This window comes from Saccopteryx bilineata, chromosome 3 (assembly GCF_036850765.1).
Source record: "Saccopteryx bilineata isolate mSacBil1 chromosome 3, mSacBil1_pri_phased_curated, whole genome shotgun sequence".
Lineage (NCBI taxonomy): Eukaryota > Metazoa > Chordata > Mammalia > Chiroptera > Emballonuridae > Saccopteryx > Saccopteryx bilineata.
Window position 1 is genome coordinate 72,578,955 of NC_089492.1, and position 20,501 is coordinate 72,599,455.

Here is a 20,501-nt window from a genome sequence, read left to right on the forward strand (position 1 = left end):
AAAAATATTTGGGGACCACTGAATTATACCTCAGTTAAAACAAACAAAAATATTTGTCAAAATATTAAGAACATTCTTAACTATACATTATAGAAACACAGGGAAGTTTAAAAATAAGATAAATAAAAAAGAGATGTAGGGAAGTTGAAAAATACAGTGATCCTAGTATTTGTTATGTGTCCCGCAATTGAAAACATTAGAAACATGGAGAACTAAAGTGTTTGATTTCCTTGTAAAAAAAAAAAATTAAGAATCATAGTTTGAGCAGTGTTTTCACTTCCTCTCCCTATAACTCGTTTCTATGTCATGATGAATCTTTTCTACGTTACTCTTTTAGAAGTTTGGATCAGCTTCCAACGTTTGATCCTTTGCATTTCCTTTTTTCTCTCATGTTGTTTATTTGCTTTTTTAATTGCAGTTTACATACACTACTATTTTGTACCTGTTTCAGTTGTGCAGCATAGCGGTTAGACAGTCATATACTTTACAAAGTGTCCTCCCATTTTTTCCAGTCCCCACCCGGCACCACATGTAGTTATTACACTATTGACTATTATTGCCTGTGATGTATCCTTTGCATTTTCAGTGTCCTGAAATGTCTCTGAGAATCCATTTAATATGGAGTGTTTTTGCCAGTTTCATTTCCTCTAGGGCATCTTTGTCTTTTACCACACAACCAAGTCTCCTCACTTATTCTGAGTGCTGGCAAGTGTTCCTTCACTAAGATCCTGGCTGCACATGGAGGGACTCAAACAGCAGTCGTGTCCACATTCCCACGGCCAGCTATCTTCTGTAATTCCATTTAGGTCAGATTTGATTTTTGGTCCCAGGATCATCACGGTTTGGTTTCTTTGCCGCACTTTCATCTTTTTTGACCGATTCTCTTTCAATGATATATTTTTTCAAAATGTCACATGGATTTATCACTGGGAGACAAGGAGGCAACTCAAGTACACACTGTTGTCAGTGTGTGAAGTGAATAAAATATATTACAATATGAATCAAATACAGATGAAATGAAAGATATGATGTGGTTGGTCATGGATCACAAGACATCTGTTATTGAGGCAATTACCTGAGACCAAAGTGCTAGCAGTGATGGTTGTGTGTGTGTGGGACTCACAGTTCATTGTGAGTTACTATGCTAACGGAAGCTTAAGCCATGCTTTGGCAGGACCGGTGCCATTAACCGTGATAACTGAGATCTGTGTGTCTCAGAATTGTGCCCAGTGAGGGCTGCCTGGGAAAATTCTTTGAAACTAAAATGATTATATAAATACTAGGGATTGCTAGTGGCTAAGTTAATCTCATATGATTGCAGATTTAACACAAATTCTATTTCTATAAGCTATCCAGGAGATTAAAAAAAAAATCCCTATTTGACCAAATATTAAGAATTAATTGCTGCTGAATTTATACTGATTAATCCCAGCTTTATCTTTGATCTATCGCCTCTGAACATGAAGCCAGCTACCTCAACGAGATGCCTTTAGTTATTACGATGTAATTATTACACATACCTGTATTACCTACTGAATTTACAATAGCCATTAATGACCAGGTACAAGGTTGTTTTGCCTAAACGGTCAATGTAAAGTAACAGTTTAGTGAGTACCATGTGACTGCTATCTAATGGCAGGAGAAAAAGAGACCACAAAAAATGTGTGTTCTCATGTCTGCCCTTTAGTGATAAGCATTGGTAGACATATATGTATATTATGTCTGAAACACAAGGTTTTTTGAGTATATGACAGAAGCCAAAATGGAGTTGTTCGAAAAAAAATACAAATTTTGGAAATAGTGTGGCACATTTAACCTGCCGGATACAGTGTACTTGAAAGATATTATTCTGGGACCATCCTTGCAAAGGAGATGTTGCCATTTTTAGGTAATAGGTTGTCCAGAGCAGAGAGGGGCAAGCCCATTGTTACACCAAAATACCATGAGGTTGTGTCTCTCAAAGACCAGTTATTCATAAACTCAGAAAATCAAACACATTAACAACACATTAGGTATTATAGACATCAACCGACAAGAAAGTTTAACAGTTCTGCTGGCAGTTGAATCCTTTACTTTTTAAATGCTAGTTTTCTGGTAACTTAAAAGCATGTTTGTTAACCCTAATCTTTTTAGAATTCCATCATCACATTTTTTATTTTTTTCTCTTTCAACATAACATTTATAAGAATCTTGTAAAGGAAAGTGGTTTTTTGTTTCTGCTTTTATTTTTTTTTTTGCTTGTGCTCATTTAGTTTCTTTTTTATCTAGAACAAAATATTAAGCACATATGCACACAAAAATATAAGTTTGTGCATTTTTCTTGGTCTTTTAGAGTCGGCTTCTGCAATTTCAGATCTATCCTAAATATCCATAAATAATTTTTAAAGCAATTTGTTTATTCTTTTGTGAATTTAACTACCTGAAACTATTGTTTCTAAGTAATTGCTAATTCATACTTAATAATACCAAAGTTTATTATAGTAAAGAAAAACAAGTGACCCTGACCAGGTGGTGGTACAGTGGATAGAGCATCAGACTGGGAAGCAGAGGACCCAGATTCAAAACCCTAGGTCACTTGCCTGAGCACGGGCCCACCAGCTTGAACACAGGATCACTGGTTTGAGCGTGGGATCATAGACATGAGCCCATGGTCCTTGGCTTGAGCCCAACAGTTCCTGGTTTGAAGTCCAAGGGTGCTGGCTTGAGCAAGGGGTCACTTGCTCTGCTAAAGCCCCCCAGTCAATGCACACATGAGAAAGCAATCAATGAACAACTAAGGTTCCGCAACAAAAAATTGATGCTTCTAATCTCTCTCCCTTCCTGTCTTTGTGTCTCTGACTGTCACTCTCTCTGATTCTCTCTCTGTTTCTGTCAAAAAAATAATAATAAAGGGACTGTACTCATTTTTGTATAGAATTTTTTTTAGAATTAAAAAAAACTTTTGGAGAAAAAAATTCTGTAAAATTTACAAAGCTTTAATCTAATCATCAAACATTTTCTATTCTATATGGTATAATAATAACTGTTGAGTACTAAAATACTTAAAGTTTTTAAAATTATAGGCTAGGTCCTAGATTCTTTTGTAATATGATAAAGTTTACAATAGGAGGAAATACTATTCTAGACAATGAAGTATTCAAATTGTAACTTTTTTCCCCAGTTACTAGCTTTGCTCTTTATGTTGATGGGGAAGTGACTGAAAGCTCAATTATAATTGAAGTGACAAAGCCAGTATTTTCCAGATGCCTTTAAATACAACATAGATTTCAAAATACTTGAAAATTATCTTACCTTTAATTTTTATGTATGTCATCTAATATGTTTCAGTTAGTGGAATTCAAACCAAATATATTTTATTTAATATGCATTAGTATTGCAAAATTTACAATACTTGTGATCTAAGATTTGAAAAAAAAACACTAGCATTTTGTTAATTCCTTTTATTAATATTTTTTCATGCTGGGTGTGTGAGAGAATCAAATGCTCACAAATGCTGTTAAGAAAGGCAGTAAACACCTTAAAAGAACTCTTAAGATTTTCAGGAGTGATCTAATCCAATATAAATTTATTTGGCAAGGTAAGTAAGATAGGGGTACATCTCCAGGAGCATGTCAGTGAGCTGGGCATGGTTTTTGTTTTGTTTTGTTATATAAATCATTACTTTATATATGATCCTTTAAGAATACCTCCAAAGTAAAATAATGCATATTGGTGTCATGCAGGACATAGTGGGAGGATGGGTCAGGTTGACAGTGGCCATCACACACAATTCTCTGATTCTTTTTCAGCAACTCCTGAAACCCCACTCCCTTCCCCACCACAAGGCTCAGGACAAGAACAATACAAAATAGCTGCAAACCAAGCCTCGGTCATTTCCCACCAGCCGCTCTCCAAACAAAAGCAATTGTGAGGAAGTGTTCACTTCTGAGCAGCACTGCATCAATGTGAAAAATTACTGGTCTTGAAATATCTCAGGATAGTGCTTTCGGCAAACCCTTAGCCAAGGCTTCTCCATGGTGCTGTTGTAAGATGGTAACCTATTTTCTTGTTTTCATGCTCATTTTGTTTATTGTTGCTGTTGTCTGAAACCTTCAGCGGCAACCACTGTATGTCTGAGTTTTGGTATGTTCATGTCATACGGTTTTTCCAGCTTCCTTAGCACGCTGTTCGACAGCTGAATCTTGTGTACGACTTTCATTTGCTGCCTTAATGTTAATTTAAATCTGTAAATAATTGCTTCACTGTGATGTTATACAGAACGAACAGTTCTTTTTTGACTGAGAATGTTAGATCAGAAACCCCAGATTAATATACAACAAACCAAGTTTTTAATAAATGTTAAAATTGCAAATGAGAGAGAAGTAAAGCAGTCTCACTGTAGACTAGGACCTGGGTCTTTGAAGAACGATCATTTTTGGGTATTCCGTGGCTAAGAAGCATCTTTCCAGCCCACAGCTACAAATGCCTATTTTAAGTTTAGAAAAAGGTAAATAGCCATTCCAAGGATGACTGGATATTCTTGCAAATCTGATTGTATGTGAACATGTATGTTCAGATAAAAGATGATAATTTAGGCAGATAATCCCTAAAGGCAGATAAATTTAGGCTCAACCAAGAAAGACATTTATTTCTCTCTCCTAAATTAATCTAAGTCATCATCCATTGACTAGAACTTGGCATATGCCCACATTTAGTTTCCAGGGAGGCTGGTAGGGTAGGAAGAAAGCCTTGTGCCAACCAAAACCACGCTAGGAGACTAACATTGGGAGACACATTAGCCATCTAGCTAATATGCAGGTGTTGCCTTATTTAGTCCTCACAACCAAGCTGTAAGAAGTATTATTATCTTTCTGTTATAAATAAAGAAACCTGTAGTCTACAGGTTTTAAGTAATGTGTAACCAAAGTTTATAGACCTAAAGAGTAGGAGTACCACATAAAAGCCCAGGTCAGGCTGTTTCATGAAAATAAATATATCTCTGGTGTGGGAGGAAACATGGGAGCTTCTTGCTGTTGTTTTTAGATATATGCAATCGACTGCTGTTCCAATACTATCCCTCATGTTAGCTACATATTCACATGTACGCCGTGAGCGGCAGCTTGATAAGAAAGCACTTTTGTACTTTGAATGGAGCCTTACCCCTAAGATAATCTTTTAAACAAATTAAAGAGAATAAAAGACATGCCAGATAGGTTATCATGAAAACAAAAACAAATTCACATCACTGATTATCAGATTTTCACAAATCTAGCAACCCAGGGATACGCTGAACATCTAATTCTGTTTGGGCTAAGGATTCCAGGTCAGTGGAGCCCTAAACTCTCTGATATCATCTAAAGCTGGGGCTTATTTAAAATAATAACGGGGTGCTTTATGATTCCGTCACGTTTCCCTCCGTCTCTCTCTCTCTGAGACACATAATTTATTATCTATGCAGGGAACAACTGTTTGAATAGTTATCAATGATGTAAAGAAGTATCTCAAGCTGTAAGAGACTGATTTACATGATGTTTTTCAAGATCTTTAAAAATTTCTAAGATGATGATTTTATAACCCCCACTTACCCTATAAATAAAAAGGTTCAGCAAATGTGTTAAAAAGTGAAATTAAACTCTTAGAGTAGACAATGATTACTCAGAAGCTATCATTCATTTAATAGAATCAATAAATTTTTTTTTAATTTTTATTGATTGATTTTAGCAAGAGTGGAAGGGAGAGAGAGAGAGACAGGACCATCAATGTGTTCCTGTAGGTGCCCTGACCAGGGATCAAACCGGCAACCCCTGAACTTTGTTTGGGATGATGTTCTAACTAGTGGAGCCATCAGTCCAGGGAAGAATAGTAAATTCTTTCAAAAGTTGCTACTTCTGTGTAACTGTGAAATTTTGAGAGAGAAAGTCAGAGAAAAGGAAAGTTTCTTTAACTTACATTTTTTAAAAATTTACTTTGGTATCTCTATGTCATATTGGTTTTTTTGGGGGTTTTTTTTGGGGTTTTTTTTGTATTTTTTTTTTCTAAAGCTGGAAACGGGGAGGGACAGTCAGACAGACTCCCGCATGCGCCCGACCGGGATCCACCCGGCACGCCCACCAGGGGCGATGCTCTGCCCCTCCGGAGAGTCCGTCTGTTGCGACCAGAGCCACTCTAGTGCCTGGGGCAGAGGCCAAGGAGCCATCCCCAGCACCCGGGCCATCTTTGCTCCAACGGAGCCTTGGCTAGGGAGGGGAAGAGAAAGACAGAGAGGAAGGAGAGGGGGAGGGGTAGAGAAGCTGATGGGCGCTTCTCCTGTGTGCCCTGGCCGGGAATCAAGCCCGGGACTTCTGCACGCCAGGCCGACGCTCTACCACTGAGCCAACCGGCCAGGGCCTGTTTTTGATTTTCATAAATACAAATATCATTTAGATTTCTGCTTACTTTTTTGTGTTGTTCTCTTAGAAGGTATTGAAAAAAACTTCAAAACATAAAATGAATTCGTATTTGTAAGCCCTTTAACTTATCTGCATGTATTTACTAAACAGCTATATTTTAGAAATTATTTCTAAAAATTTTGTTTTAAAAACTGTGGTCAGGGCATTTGTAATATATTTTTGTATACTTAACTGCCAAAAATACTGGATGAAAGGAACTGATATTTTCAAAATATTGATAAGGTTATTGCTTTTATACAGCATATGACATTTTTCATGTCATAAAAATAAATAATTTATTGTGAAATAATGATTTACTTTATAAATGTAAAATTATTTTTATAAATTTTATTGTTGAAAATCAAAAATTACTAGATTTTTAAAATGTTAAATTATAGTGAGATTAAAATATTTCTAAACTGTGATACCATGTTGTTTCACTGAACTTTCTAAATAAAAATTGAAAGAAAAAAAAGAAAACGGGGTGCTTCATTATTGTTCAGAAGTGGTTTTCTAATTGTGCAGATAATGCTAATATCTTTCATATTTATTTAGTTAAAGTCATATAGAATTTAATAATACTAGTGTTTAGAGGCCATAGCAAAATTAATTATCACAGTTTCAAATAATCGTAGAGTTGGACACTAATTGAAGAGTGAATCCTTACATTTGTACATTAATTATATAGTTTTACTTGCTTCATAGTTTTGACACAGTAATGAAATTATATGACCCTGGCTGGCTTCAACATTGTATAGGTATACTTGGCATATTAAATTTTTATACTCAATGTTTTCATTTTTGGTACTCTGTTTATATTTAACGCTTCTTTGTAAAATTTCTTAAATTATAAAGACCAGTAATTTAAATTTTTTTAATTTGTATAATTAATTAATTAATTAAATTTAATTAATTGATTTTAGCTAGAGAGAAAGGGAGAGAGAGATAGGAATGTCAATCTATTCCTGTATGTGCCCTGACTGGGAATCCAGCCCATAATCTTTGCATTGTCAAGGCAATACTTCGAAGCGAAGGTATCTTATTTATTTTTTAATTGAATTTATTGGGGTGCCACTGGTTTATAAAATTACATAGGTTTTGGGTGTACTATTCTATAATACATCATCTGTACATTGCACATTGCATTCACCACCCCAAGTCAAGTTTCCTTCCATCTCCATTTATCCCCCTTTACCCTCTTCTATTTCCCCACCCCCTTTCTCTCCTGTCATCCCCACACTGTTGTCCGTGTCTATGGGCTTTCTTTCTTTACTTAATCTCTTCACTTTTTTCACCCAGTATTTCTTCCCCATTCCCCTCTGACAGCTGTTGGTCTGTTCTCAGTGTCTATGAGTCTGTTTCTATTTTGTTAGATTTTGTTTATTAGAGTCCATATATGAGCAAAATCATGTGGTATTTGTCTTTCTCTGACTGGCTTATTTCACTTAGCATAATAATCTCCAGGTTCATCCATGTTGTTGCAAAAGGTAAGTGTTCTTTCTTTTTTTATAGCTGAGTAGTATTCCGTTGTGTAAACGTGCCATGGCTTCTTTATCCACTTGTCTCCTGATAGGCACCTGGGCTGTTTTCATATCTCAGCTATTGTAATTAATCCTGCAGCAAACACAGGGGTGCGTATATTCCTTTTAACTAGTGTTTCAGGTTTCTCTGGATATATTCCTAGAAGAGGAATTGCTGGGTCATAAGGTGCTGCCACTTTTAATTTTTTGAGGTAACTTCACACTGCTTTCCTTAGTGGCTATTCCAGTCTGCATTCCCACCAACAATGCATGAGGGTTCCATTTTCTCCACACCCTTGCCAGTACTTGCTGTTTGTGACTTTATTGCTCAGTGCAAACCTACAGTCTTCCCTCTTACCATTCCCCTTTTCTCCACACTCTGCCCTTCAGTAAAAACACAAACACTGAAGCTGGGCTGTATGGTATTTTCCTCCAAACTTTGCAATTGTATGTTTATTTCACATTTTTTTATCATTTTAAAATTTTTTAGTGTTAGACCTTAACCGTATATACTCAACACCCACTATGTTCTCCCAATTTCTTAAGTCAATATTTAGTTACTTAGAAGTTACTGTTTAAATCATTATAAAGAGCTTGGTGATTGAAGGCTTAGAGCCCGTGAATGAAGGTCTGGATCATACCACTATGCAAACCACTGAGATGACAGAGGTTCAGCTGGAGGTGAGGACACTCTAGGTTAGATTCTAGAAAAATAAGATAATTTCATTATGGACTCAAGTCCAGCCTATTGGTGGGTCCTATAGGCTGTTCCACTTACTTTCCTCTTTTAATTTTCTCCCAGAAAAGTGGATCACCAGAATCATGGAGGAACTATTACCTAAATTTATAGAAGATATGCATCTGAGAGGCATAAGGCTTGTAGTCAATGCTCTAGATTGAAGGACTTCCACCAGTTGCTGGAATATGTATGGCTGGTTAACAACCCTCAGCTGGCAGGTATCTCTGGGATTTGCCTTTATCTGAAAACCAGCTCATCCATCGCCATGTCCGTTTCTGGATGGAGCCAACAATCATCCAAGGATGGGTCGAGGCAGGAGCCGAGAGGCTTGGCCCTCTTGCTCGACTCAGGGGAACCCTGGAGAGCCATCCCACTTTCAGTGCTCGCTGTGACATTGTTGGAGGTCCTTGTTGAGTCTGCACCACAGCTTAACTTCTTTCTCTAACAAAGTTTGTCTCCGCTCTCTATTTCGGGTGTGGATCCTTAGAGCATTCCCTAATAAGTGTTCTCTGTGATGATCTCAGAGTCTGACTCCTATGGAGTCCGACCTGAAACCACATGCAAAATTTATTTTTATTTATATACTATCTTAGGCAATTGTAAGTTGAAAAGTAACCAACTATATGGATTACAATATCAAAATAAAAGTTGTAAAAAAACAATGTCATCAGAAGTCAAATTTATAAAATAAGCTAATCAAAAATGTTTACACTGAAATACTGAAAATGTGAAACATTTCTGAGAGTTTATTTTCAGGTAAATTAAGACATCAATGATGAATGGGTTAGGAGGAAGAAAGAGAAATTAATTGTGTTAATGGATTTGAATTATATACATATGGAAATAAAGAGTAATTTTTTTAGAAAAGCTGGCCACATCTGATTTTTAGTTAGAAAGTGTTATTGTAGTTAAGGATTTGTAATGTAAGAGACCAGGTGACAAATTTCTAGCCTCCCTTTTTTTTACAGGCTATTTCTTCTGGTAAGTGTTTTCTTTAATCTCCTAGTGTGCTCCTACTTGAGTTAACATATCCATTTTCACCCTTTCGTGAATACTTTTACAACCTTCTCAGGTAAAATTAAGGACTTCCTCATATCTCACTGTTGCTTGTACGTACTTCTTATAGAATTGAATACTTTTATTATTGCTTCTTGCCAATTAGATTGGACCCCAAGAGAGCAGTTATCATGTTGGGTACATTTTTGAATTCCCAAGACTCCACAGAATTCCTAGCCATTAATAAGAGATCAATAGTGACTTCTCAATTAGACTAGAGATTAGTCACATCTATAAATTATTTCATATTAGTAAAACTCAAGAAGGAAATGTGCTGAAGATCAAAGTAATAGGTTTACTTATTATTCAATAAAGTATTTTCAGATAATGGTGACTAGTATAACAAGACAACCCATTTATCATAATTTTAAAAATAAAAATAGTATGAAAGAGACAATAATTTTTAGTGAGGGAAACATCATTTAATCCCTGTCTATATTATTAACTTTTTCTCGACATTTTTTTTTCTTTTTTTTTTTTTTTCTTTTCATTTTTCTGAAGCTGGAAACAGGGAGAGACAGTCAGACAGACTCCCGCATGCGCCCGGCCAGGATCCACCCGGCAAGCCCACCAGGGGGCGATGCTCTGCCCACCAGGGGGCGATGCTCTGCCCATCCTGGGCGTCGCCATGTTGCGACCAGAGCCACTCTAGCGCCTGGGGCAGAGGCCACAGAGCCATCCCCAGCGCCGGGGCCATCTTTGCTCCAGTGGAGCCTTGGCTGCGGGAGGGGAAGAGAGAGACAGAGAGGAAAGCGCGGCGGAGGGGTGGAGAAGCAAATGGGCGCTTCTCCTGTGTGCCCTGGCCAGAAATCGAACCCGGGTCCTCTGCACGCTAGGCCGACGCTCTACCGCTGAGCCAACCGGCCAGGGCTCATCGACATTTTTAAGATAGATTTTTATCAGGTTATTTTTCTTATTTTAAAGTATAAACTTTGTTAAAAGATCTTTGCAGCACAAAATATATTTTATGTGGCAAATGCAGCATCAAAATATAAAGGTTTTTTTTCTTATATTAGGCTTTTGTGTTCATTTAATGTGAATATCATTCACTGAAGTTATTCTCATATTTAACATTAGAGTTAGAGTCAGGTTTGTAAATACAATTACAATATTGGCTGTTTATTGTTTTTTTAAGCTATGGAATAACATGGATTTAATACAAGGATAATTTAGGAAGAAAAATAAAACCCACTCACCCTAAGATAATGACAGTAAAAACAAATACAATTATGTTTTATCATTGATTACTTTATTTGTAAGTCATCCATGCCCATGCACTGTGTAATCCTTTGATTTAAATATAATTGTAAAAATCTAATGAACAGTTATCTGGTGGATAAATAAGACTGGGAGCACAAATGAAAATATGTAATGGTGGTGTTTGTTTAGAGATACAGTGATCTCAGTCTAGAGCTGGACTGCTTTAGCTAAAGAAAAATGAGCTCTAATGGTATAACAAGACACTCTAAGAGCATAATTAAACTATTACGCTATAAAATTGCCATAGAATAGCCTCATCATCTCTTTCCCAATATACTTTACAGAAAATATTTTTACAGTAAAAATATCTTGGTAATTCCAAAATAAAAATAAAGTTAAGGAGAATTTTATTACTTTAAAGGAAATCCTTTTTATCATTATTATTGATTTTAGAGAGAGAAAAAGGGAAAAGAGAGAGGGAGAGAGATAGGGGCAGAAACATCAATCTGTTCCTATATATGCCCTGACCAGGCAGGGATGGAACCCACAACCTTTGTGTATCAGGATGGCGCTCTAACCAGCTGAGCCATCCAGCCAGGGTGAGGGGAATCTTAATACAAGCATATTTATAATAGTTGTACAATTACTTGAAAGTTCTTCCTGCCTGTCAATTTATCTGTTTTTAAACAAACAGACAAAACAAACAAAAACTAATTATAATTATAGTACTAAAATCTATTAAGAGTGAATTATAAAAGTTTGTAAAACTTGTTTATAATAGAATAGGGGGCTTATTAAACACTAAAAAAATAGCAACTATTACTAAAGGTACAATGGGGCCCAAGAGCACTGATATAAAAATAAATTCATGATTTCTGATTATGATTATTGTGATGTTTAGTTCAACGTCATGATCTAATGCAGATATTAGAGACAATTGTCTTTATATTTTAACACATATATATCCATTTTGTTAGTTTCTTAGAACATCTTTTAGAGAAATTTCTCTTTAAAATATTTTGAAAAATAATGAGTCTTTTGCAAGATATTTATAATAAATCATCTTAATGTTGTCAGCTGAATTTTAAGTGCTTAGATGAATAAATCTATATTTTTAACCAGTTAAATAGATTTTCAGCTTGTACTCCTCCTTTAAAAAGTGATCCATGTAGCCTGACCTGGTGGTGGTGCAGTGGATAGAGCGTCGGACTGGGATGCGGAAGGACCCAGGTTCGAGACCCCGAGGTCGCCAGCTTGAGTGCGGGCTCATCTGGTTTGAGCGAGGCTCACCAGCTTGGACCCAAGGTCGCTGGCTCCAGCAAGGGGTTACTCGGTCTGCTGAAGGCCCGCAGTCAAGGCACATGTGAGAAAGCAATCAATGAACAACTAAGGTGTTGCAACGCGCAATGAAAAACTAATGATTGATGCTTCTCATCTCTCTCTGTTCCTGTCTGTCTGTCCCTGTCTATCCCTCTCTCTGATTCACTCTCTGTCTCTGTAAAAAATAATAAAATAAATAGAATTTAAAAAAAAAAGTGATCCATGTAATCTGATATTGATCATAACTTGAATATATACAGGATTTTTTAAATATCCTGCTTATTCTTTATTTGGCACTCTAAGATGACAATGCTATTTTCATGTTCTGGTAAGGCATTGCAATTAGAGAGCTCCATACACTGCCCAGGGACCTACTGACCAACATTTTATAAATATGACTAGAAACATTATAATTATTGAACTATAAAATGACAAACAACTATCTGTATATTATGCACCAAAAAGCTCTTTGAATTTATAAATAATAGTTTTAAAAGGATATACAAAATCCACTCTAATGCATATTTTTACTAATATCCAATAACTTCCTGACTGAAAAGGGAAAGGTAGATATGCAAAGAAATGGTTCATTTTCATCCGAGGACTGATGATGCACCTGAAACAGGTAGCTGGAATGACCCCGGGGGCACAGCTCAGTGCTTCAGGTCGTATGTGGCAATATTTAAGCTCCAGACAGTCCAAGTGACATAGCCTGTGCTCCTGCTTCTCCAAACCCCGTAAATAATTACACAGGTGGAATTGCAAGAGTGCTATAAATGAGAATCACTTCAAGTTCATTCCTAAAGGTGGAGTGTTTTCCGTAATTACAGAAAGCTCAAAGTGCTCGTCACACATGACTTTTGAGATCTGGCCAAGTATTTACAGCAATCTGCTCTGGAGCCACGATGGCCTCCTGACTCTGAGGTGGACTCAGATAAAATCAAACACACAGAATAACCTTTTCTGGAAACCATTAGAAAAACTGCAAAATGATTCTTCAACTTCTGTATTTTACCAGCTACAAAATCATGAACTTTTATTTGCAGTGATTATAATAAAAAGGAATATGTTTACTTGAATTTTCATTTTACTAAATAAAGTTATAATTCATGCAAATGAAAATATTTTGGTTTGTTTAAAATATCATTTGAAAGAGGTAGTCATTTAAAATTTTTCTTTTTGGCACAGAAAGATTCCATGGTAAACTATAAAACTGGACTAAGAAAGATGTTAAGGTAGAATGAGAAAAGGAGTTCTTTTGCAAGTTTGCATTTGTGTACCATAATTAAACATAAATGATCATGGCACACACATTTCGTTTCGCTCTTAAAGCTCTTTAATGGTTTTCATTGCTCTTTGAGTAAAATTTAAATTTCATGCCATGCCCTGCCAGCCCTATATAATATGTACATTCTATCTTTCCAACTTAATCATTTAAATTAGACCCTCCTGACTTGCTATGCTGGACTGGCACCATCATTATCATCACCACTATCATCGTGTTGGGTAGTGGAATTGAAGGATTTGACCATGCTGTTTTCTCTCGTCAGAATACTTTCCCCATGTTAACATGTTAACAGTTCTCTTTCAGGTCTTATGCCAACTTTTCAGAGACTTTCTTTGACTTTGTTTTCTCTCATCACCATATGTGACTTCAAAAATGTATCTTAACTAACAGTCATTTTATTATCATTTTTGTTCATTTGCCTCTTCTTTCTCCTTCTGTTTAGAATTTAAGCTATCTGGGGCAAAAATATTATACCCAATTTATTCATTATTGTACTGCTAGTAGAGTTACATAGAATGTATTTTACATAAACACATATTTGTTGAGTTAACTGATTAAAATACAGATTCAACAGAGGTATCATACAAAGCCAGTACTTGCTTATCCCTGAGCAACACAAAAACTGTATCACAAAGAACTATAAATAAAATGATAATAGAGATAAAATATAATACTTAAAAATTCTGGCCCTGGCCGGTTGGCTCAGCGGTAGAGCGTTGGCCTGGCGTGCGGGGGACCCGGGTTCGATTCCCGGCCAGGGCACATAGGAGAAGCGCCCATTTGCTTCTCCACCCCCCCCCCTTCCTCTTTGTCTCTCTTCCCCTCCCGCAGCCGAGGCTCCATTGGAGCAAAGATGGCCTGGGCGCTGGGGATGGCTCCTTGGCCTCTGCCCCAGGCTCTAGAGTGGCTCTGGTCACGGCAAAGCGACGCCCCGGAGGGGCAGAGCATCGCCCCCTGGTGGGCAGAGCGTCGCCCCTGGTGGGCGTGCCGGGTGGATCCCGGTCAGGCGCATGTGAGAGTCTGTCTGTCTCTCCCCGTTTCCAGCTTCAGAAAAAAATTAAAAATTTTTTTAAAAAAATTCTACCTAACCTATAAGAAAGTAGAAATGAGAAAAACAGGAAGAAAGAACAACATATGGGATAAATACAAAACAAGCAAAAGATAGTAAATCTGAACACAAACCTAGCAAGAAATGAATTAATGTAAATTAAACATTTATTAGAGTAACAGATACTCAGACTAGATATAAAGCAAGTTCTAACTATATATATTCTAAACATATATAAAACCATAGATATACTACAAATAAACAGAAGGTATTTGATAGTAAAATATTAGTAGCAATATTAACATAAGGGACATTTCGTAATATTAGAGAGACTCAATCAAGAACACATAACAGTAATAACCGTATTATCATCACAGCTAAGAGAGTATATAAAAAATTGATAACTAAAGGGGAACACAATTGGAGCTAAAGAAGTTTTACACTCATCTTCTAATAATTGGTAGAGGCAAAAATTTATTAAGATTTAAGCAAAAGTCAGTAGGTATATAGAAGATTTAAACAGAATCATCATCTAATTTTACCTAATTAAGGCATAATTTATCTAATAACTATGGAATAAAGCACTCTTTTTAAAAGCAGGTGAACCAGTCACAAAGATAAATCATATGTGGTACCATAAGCATATCTTGATAATTTTCAAATTTATGAAATCACAGAATATGATTTATGAATACAACAGAATTAAGTTAGAAATTAATACAATAAACATATCTTAAAAAATCATAGATGTTTAAAGTTAAGCAGCACATTTTAATGACACTTGTGTCAAGAAAAGTTATAATAAAAATTAGAAAACATTTGAACTGAAATTTAATGAAAGCATAATGTGCCAAAACTTGTGAAAATCAGCTAACGCAGTGTTTAAAGGAAAATGTATTTGTTTATAATTTAAGTATTTGTTTTATAAAAGAAGAAATTGGGAATTCCTAAATAACCTGGAATAGTACTATAAATTAATACCAAAATTATTAAAAGAAAAAATAAATATTAAAATAAGATGGGACAAACAGAAAATGAAGACATATAAAAAAAGTTCTTGTAAAAATTTATAAAATTAATAAACTTCAAATATCTATCAAGAAGAAAAGAAAGGAAACCCAAATTAGCAACATAAAGGAAGAAAGAATAGACAGGTAAACTCTTCATACAGCAAAGTATAGCAAAAAAAAAAAATTTAATAATTTTATGGAACTATATATCAAAACATAAAATTGATAAAATAATTTAAAATAACTCTGTAATTGACAAAAGATCTATAAAATTTAAGTGATCATATATATACTTATCAAATAAATTGAAATTTTAATGTAAATATTCTTCCTAGGCTAACATTCTTCACTGTCAAATTCTATTAGGCATTTAAAGTAGAAATATGCCTGATATTATATAAACTTTTAAAAAATTAGCTGAAAAAGAAATACTTCTGAGCTTCCTTATGAGGCCAGAATAGTCCTGCGACCTAATCATTAAAAAGACAAAGTAGCCTGACCTGTGGTGGCGCAGTGGATAAAGTGTCGACCTGGAAACACTGAGGTCGCTGGTTCAAAACCCTAAGCTTGCCTGGTCAAGGCACATATGGGAGTTGATGCTTCCTGCTCCTCCTTTCTGTCTCTGTCTGTCTGTCTGTCTCTCTCTCTCCTCTCCAAAATGAATAAATAAAAAAAAATTTTAAAAAGACAAAGTAAAAAAGATAACAGGTATATAGTTTTTCTGAACACAGACTCAAAAATTCTTAACAAAATATTGTCAAATAAAATTCAACTATATATATCATATGATGAAGAGCAATTTGTTTCATATATGTAAGGTTCTTTCAACATTCAATGAATTTAATTAAGCATACTAACAAATAGAGGTGGAATTCCTATAATAATCTCAATGATGCTGAGAAAAACTGATAAAATTTATTAGTAAAATTATCAAAAAATAAGAACAAAAGTGGAAATTGTTCAATCTAAAAAACTATGATAAAATATCAGTCACTCTTCTCTCGAAATGATGTGGTAGTAAAAAAAATTCCACTCTCCACTGTACTAAAAATTGTACTGGAAGTTAAAGCCATTAAAGTAAGATGAAGAAATAAGTGACATAAATACTATAAAGAAAGAAAGAAAACTGTCATTATTTACAGACATGTAGATTATATATATACATATATATGTATATGTATGTGTGTGTATATATATGTGTGTATGTGTATGTGTGTGTGTGTGTGTATGTATATATATATACAGGGAACATAAATAACTTAAATTAATAAATGAATTTAACAAAATACCAGCATACAATAAATATAAACAAAAATTTACTATTGTCAAGTAACAGTTGAGAAATGAAATAAAATTATGATTTACAGCAGCATCAAAACTTAATTATACATAAATTAAACAAAAGACAAAATATTTTCTGAGTAAAAGTAGAGGGAAAAATACACCAAGTTGAAACCTGGAAGACCAAAAGAGCTGGAATTTTAATTCTCCCTATACTGCTTACAGATTCAACACAATACTAATCAAAAAATCAAGAAAAAGGATGAGAAAGAGGAGAAAGAGGAAGAGGAGGAAGAAGACAAGCAAAAAGTAAAGACAAAGATGTATATTACTCATGAAAATTACAACAAAAAGAAATTGGAAAGCAAGCAAATAATAAAAGGAAAGTAAAAAAAGGGAAGTCAATAAAAATTTGAGTATTGACAATTATAGCTGTCTAGAAATAGTTTCTGTTATCTTCGGTGAATAAAAAAGAAAAAGATTGTACCCTCTCTGATTTTTCTATGTAAGTGTATTTGTATTTATGTAATTCAGATCAGGAAAAGGACTCCTCAAAATGATACATTACGGTGAGACAATCAGGGCTACATTTATTATTTACTCAATTAAAATAATCAGATTTGTGGGATATTAATGAAAGAAAAATTAAATGTGATTACAACTTAGGAAATGGGACTCAAACATATTCTACTGGAAACATATACTAGAAGCAATATTCTAAAAATATATGTAATACATGCAGTGTGTTTAAAGTGACAGTAACTGCAATCATTTTAAAACATACTCACAAGTTGTCTAATATTTCTCACCGCGAAGGGATGTTGTTCTTGTGATTTCTGTGCACTGTTGGTGGACCTGCAGAATGGTGCAGCCACTATGGAAGACATCTGGAGTGCTCAGAAACTAAAACTAGCTCTAGCAAATTCAACTTCTGGCTATTTAGCTGAAGAAAATGAAAACACGGATTCAAAAGGATAGATCCATACCTATGTTTATTTCAGCATTATTTACAATAGCCAAGATATGGAAGCAACTTAGGTATCTATCAATAGATAAAGAAGATTATATGTATTCACCCCCCCACACATACACTCATCATGTAATGGAATATTACACAGCAATAATAGGAATAAAATCTTGCCATTTGCAAAAAAAGGATAGCTCTAAAGAGTTTCATGCTAACTAAAATAAGTCAGAGAAAGACAAATACCCTATGGTTTCACTTATATATGGAATCTGAAAAAGAAAACACAAAATAAATGAACAAACAAAACTAAAAACAAAACAGACTCATAGAAACAGAGACCAAAGATATAGCTGCCAAAGGAAGGGAGTAAGGGATGTATGAAAAAGGTGAAGGCAAACGTAGCCAACAATATTGTGATGTTTGGATGGTGACAAATCATTACTAGAGTTGGTGGGATGATCACATTGTAAGGTATAAAAATGTTGAAATCCTATCTTGTACACCAGAAACTAATATATCTAAATAAGGTTTTATACCAACTATACTTAAATTTAAAAAAAATTAGACACAAAATAATATTTTGAAGATTTTTCTATCAAAATAAAGTTATATATATTTTTTTTTATAATTTTATTTTTTTAATGGGGTGACATCAATAAATCAGGATACATATATTCAAAGATAACAAGTCCAGGTTATCTTGTCGTTCAATTATGTTGCATACACACCACCCAAAGTCAGATTGTCCTCTGTCACCTTCTATCTTGTTTTCTTTGTGCCCCTCCCACCCCCTATCCCTCTCTCATTCCCCCCTCCCCCCCGTAACCACCACACTCTTATCAATGTCTCTTAGTTTCACTATTATGTCCCACCTACGTATGGAATAATACAGTTCCTGTTTTTTTCTGATTTACTTATTTCGCTTCGTATCATGTTATCAAGATCCCACCATTTTGCTGTAAATGTTCCGATGTCATCATTTCTTATGGCTGAGTAGTATTCCATAGTGTATATGTGCCACATCTTCTTTATCCAGTCATCTATTGATGGGCTTTTTGGTTGTTTCCATGTCCTGGCCACTGTGAACAATGCTGCAATAAACATGGGGCTTTATGTGTCTTTACGTATCAATGTTTCTGAGTTTTGGGGATATATACCCAGTAGAGGGATTGCTGGGTCATAAGGTAGTTCTATTTTCAGTTTTTTGAGGAACCACCATACTTTCTTCCATAATGGTTGTACTACTTTACATTCCCACCAACAGTGTATGAGGGTTCCTTTTTCTCCACAGCCTCTCCAACATTTGCTATTACCTGACTTGCTAATAACAGCTAATCGAACAGGTGTGAGGTGGTATCTCATTGCCGTTTTGATTTGCATTTCTCTAATAGCTAAAGAAGATGAGCATCTTTTCATATATCTGTTGGCCATTTGTATTTCTTCCTGGGAGAAGTGTCTATTCATATCCTCTTCCCATTTTTTTATTGGATTGTTTGTTTGTTTGTTGTTGAGTTTTATGAGTTCTTTGTATATTTTGGATATTAGGCCCTTATCTGAGCTGTTGTTTGAAAATATCATTTCCCATTTAGTTGGCTTTCTGTTTATTTTGTTATCAGTTTCCCTTGCTGAGCAAAAACTTCTTAGTCTGATGTAGTCCCATTCATTAATTTTTGCCTTCACTTCTCTTGCCATTGGAGTCAAATTCATAAAATGCTCTTTAAAACCCAGGTCCATGAGTTGAGTACCTATGTCTTCTTCTATGTACTTAATTGTTTCAGGTCTTATGTTTAGATCTTTGATCCATTTTGAGTTAATTTTTGTACAGGGGGAGAGACTGTAGTCCAGTTTCATTCTTTTGCATGTGGCTTTCCAGTTTTCCCAGCACCATTTATTGAAGAGGCTTTCTTTTCTCCATTGTGTGTTGTTGGCCCCTTTATCAAAAATTATTTGACTATATATATGTGGTTTTATTTCTGGACTTTCTATTCTGTTCCATTGGTCTGAGTGTCTATTTTTCTGCCAATACCATGCTGTTTTGATTGTCGTGGCCCTATAATAGAGTTTGAAGTCAGGTATTGTTATGCCCCCAGCTTCATTCTTTTTCTTTAGGATTGCTTTGGCTATTCGGGGTTTTTTATAGTTCCATATAAATCTGATGATTTTTTGCTCTATTTCTTTAAAAAATGTCATTGGAATTTTGATGGGAATTGCATTAAATTTGTATATTGCTTTGGGTAATATAGCCATCTTGATTATATTTATTCTTCCTAGCCAAGAACAAGGTATATTCTTCCATCTCATTATATCTTTTTCGATTTCCCTTAACAATGGTTTATAGTTTTCATTATATAAGTCCTTTACATTCTTTGTTATGTTTATTCCTAAGTATTTTATTTTTTTTGTTGCAATCGTGAAGGGGATTATTCTTTTGAGTTCCTTCTCAGTTGTTTCATTGTTGGCATATAGAAAGGCTATTGACTTCTGTATGTTAATTTTGTATCCTGCGACCTTTCTGTATTGGCTTATTGTTTCTAGTAGTCTTTTTGTGGATTCTTTGGGGTTTCGATGTATAGGATCATATCATCTGCAAAAAGTGATACCTTTACTTCTTCTTTTCCGATATGGATGCCTTTTATTTCTTTGTCTTGTCTGATTGCTCTGGCTA

At 35.0% G+C, this 20,501-nt stretch overlaps 1 protein-coding gene across 2 annotated transcripts in view; it reads left to right on the plus strand.

The window, feature by feature from the left end:
* Positions 1-6,862, plus strand: part of HNF4G (hepatocyte nuclear factor 4 gamma) — a 108,273-nt gene extending 101,411 nt beyond the window's left edge. For both annotated transcript variants that reach the window (XM_066266348.1, XM_066266347.1), the window contains exon 10: positions 3,789-6,862. In XM_066266348.1, the coding sequence (XP_066122445.1) occupies positions 3,789-3,910 (122 nt within the window). In that variant the 3' untranslated portion in view covers positions 3,911-6,862. The remainder of the gene's footprint in view (positions 1-3,788) is intronic.
* The last annotated feature ends 13,639 nt before the right edge of the window (positions 6,863-20,501 follow it).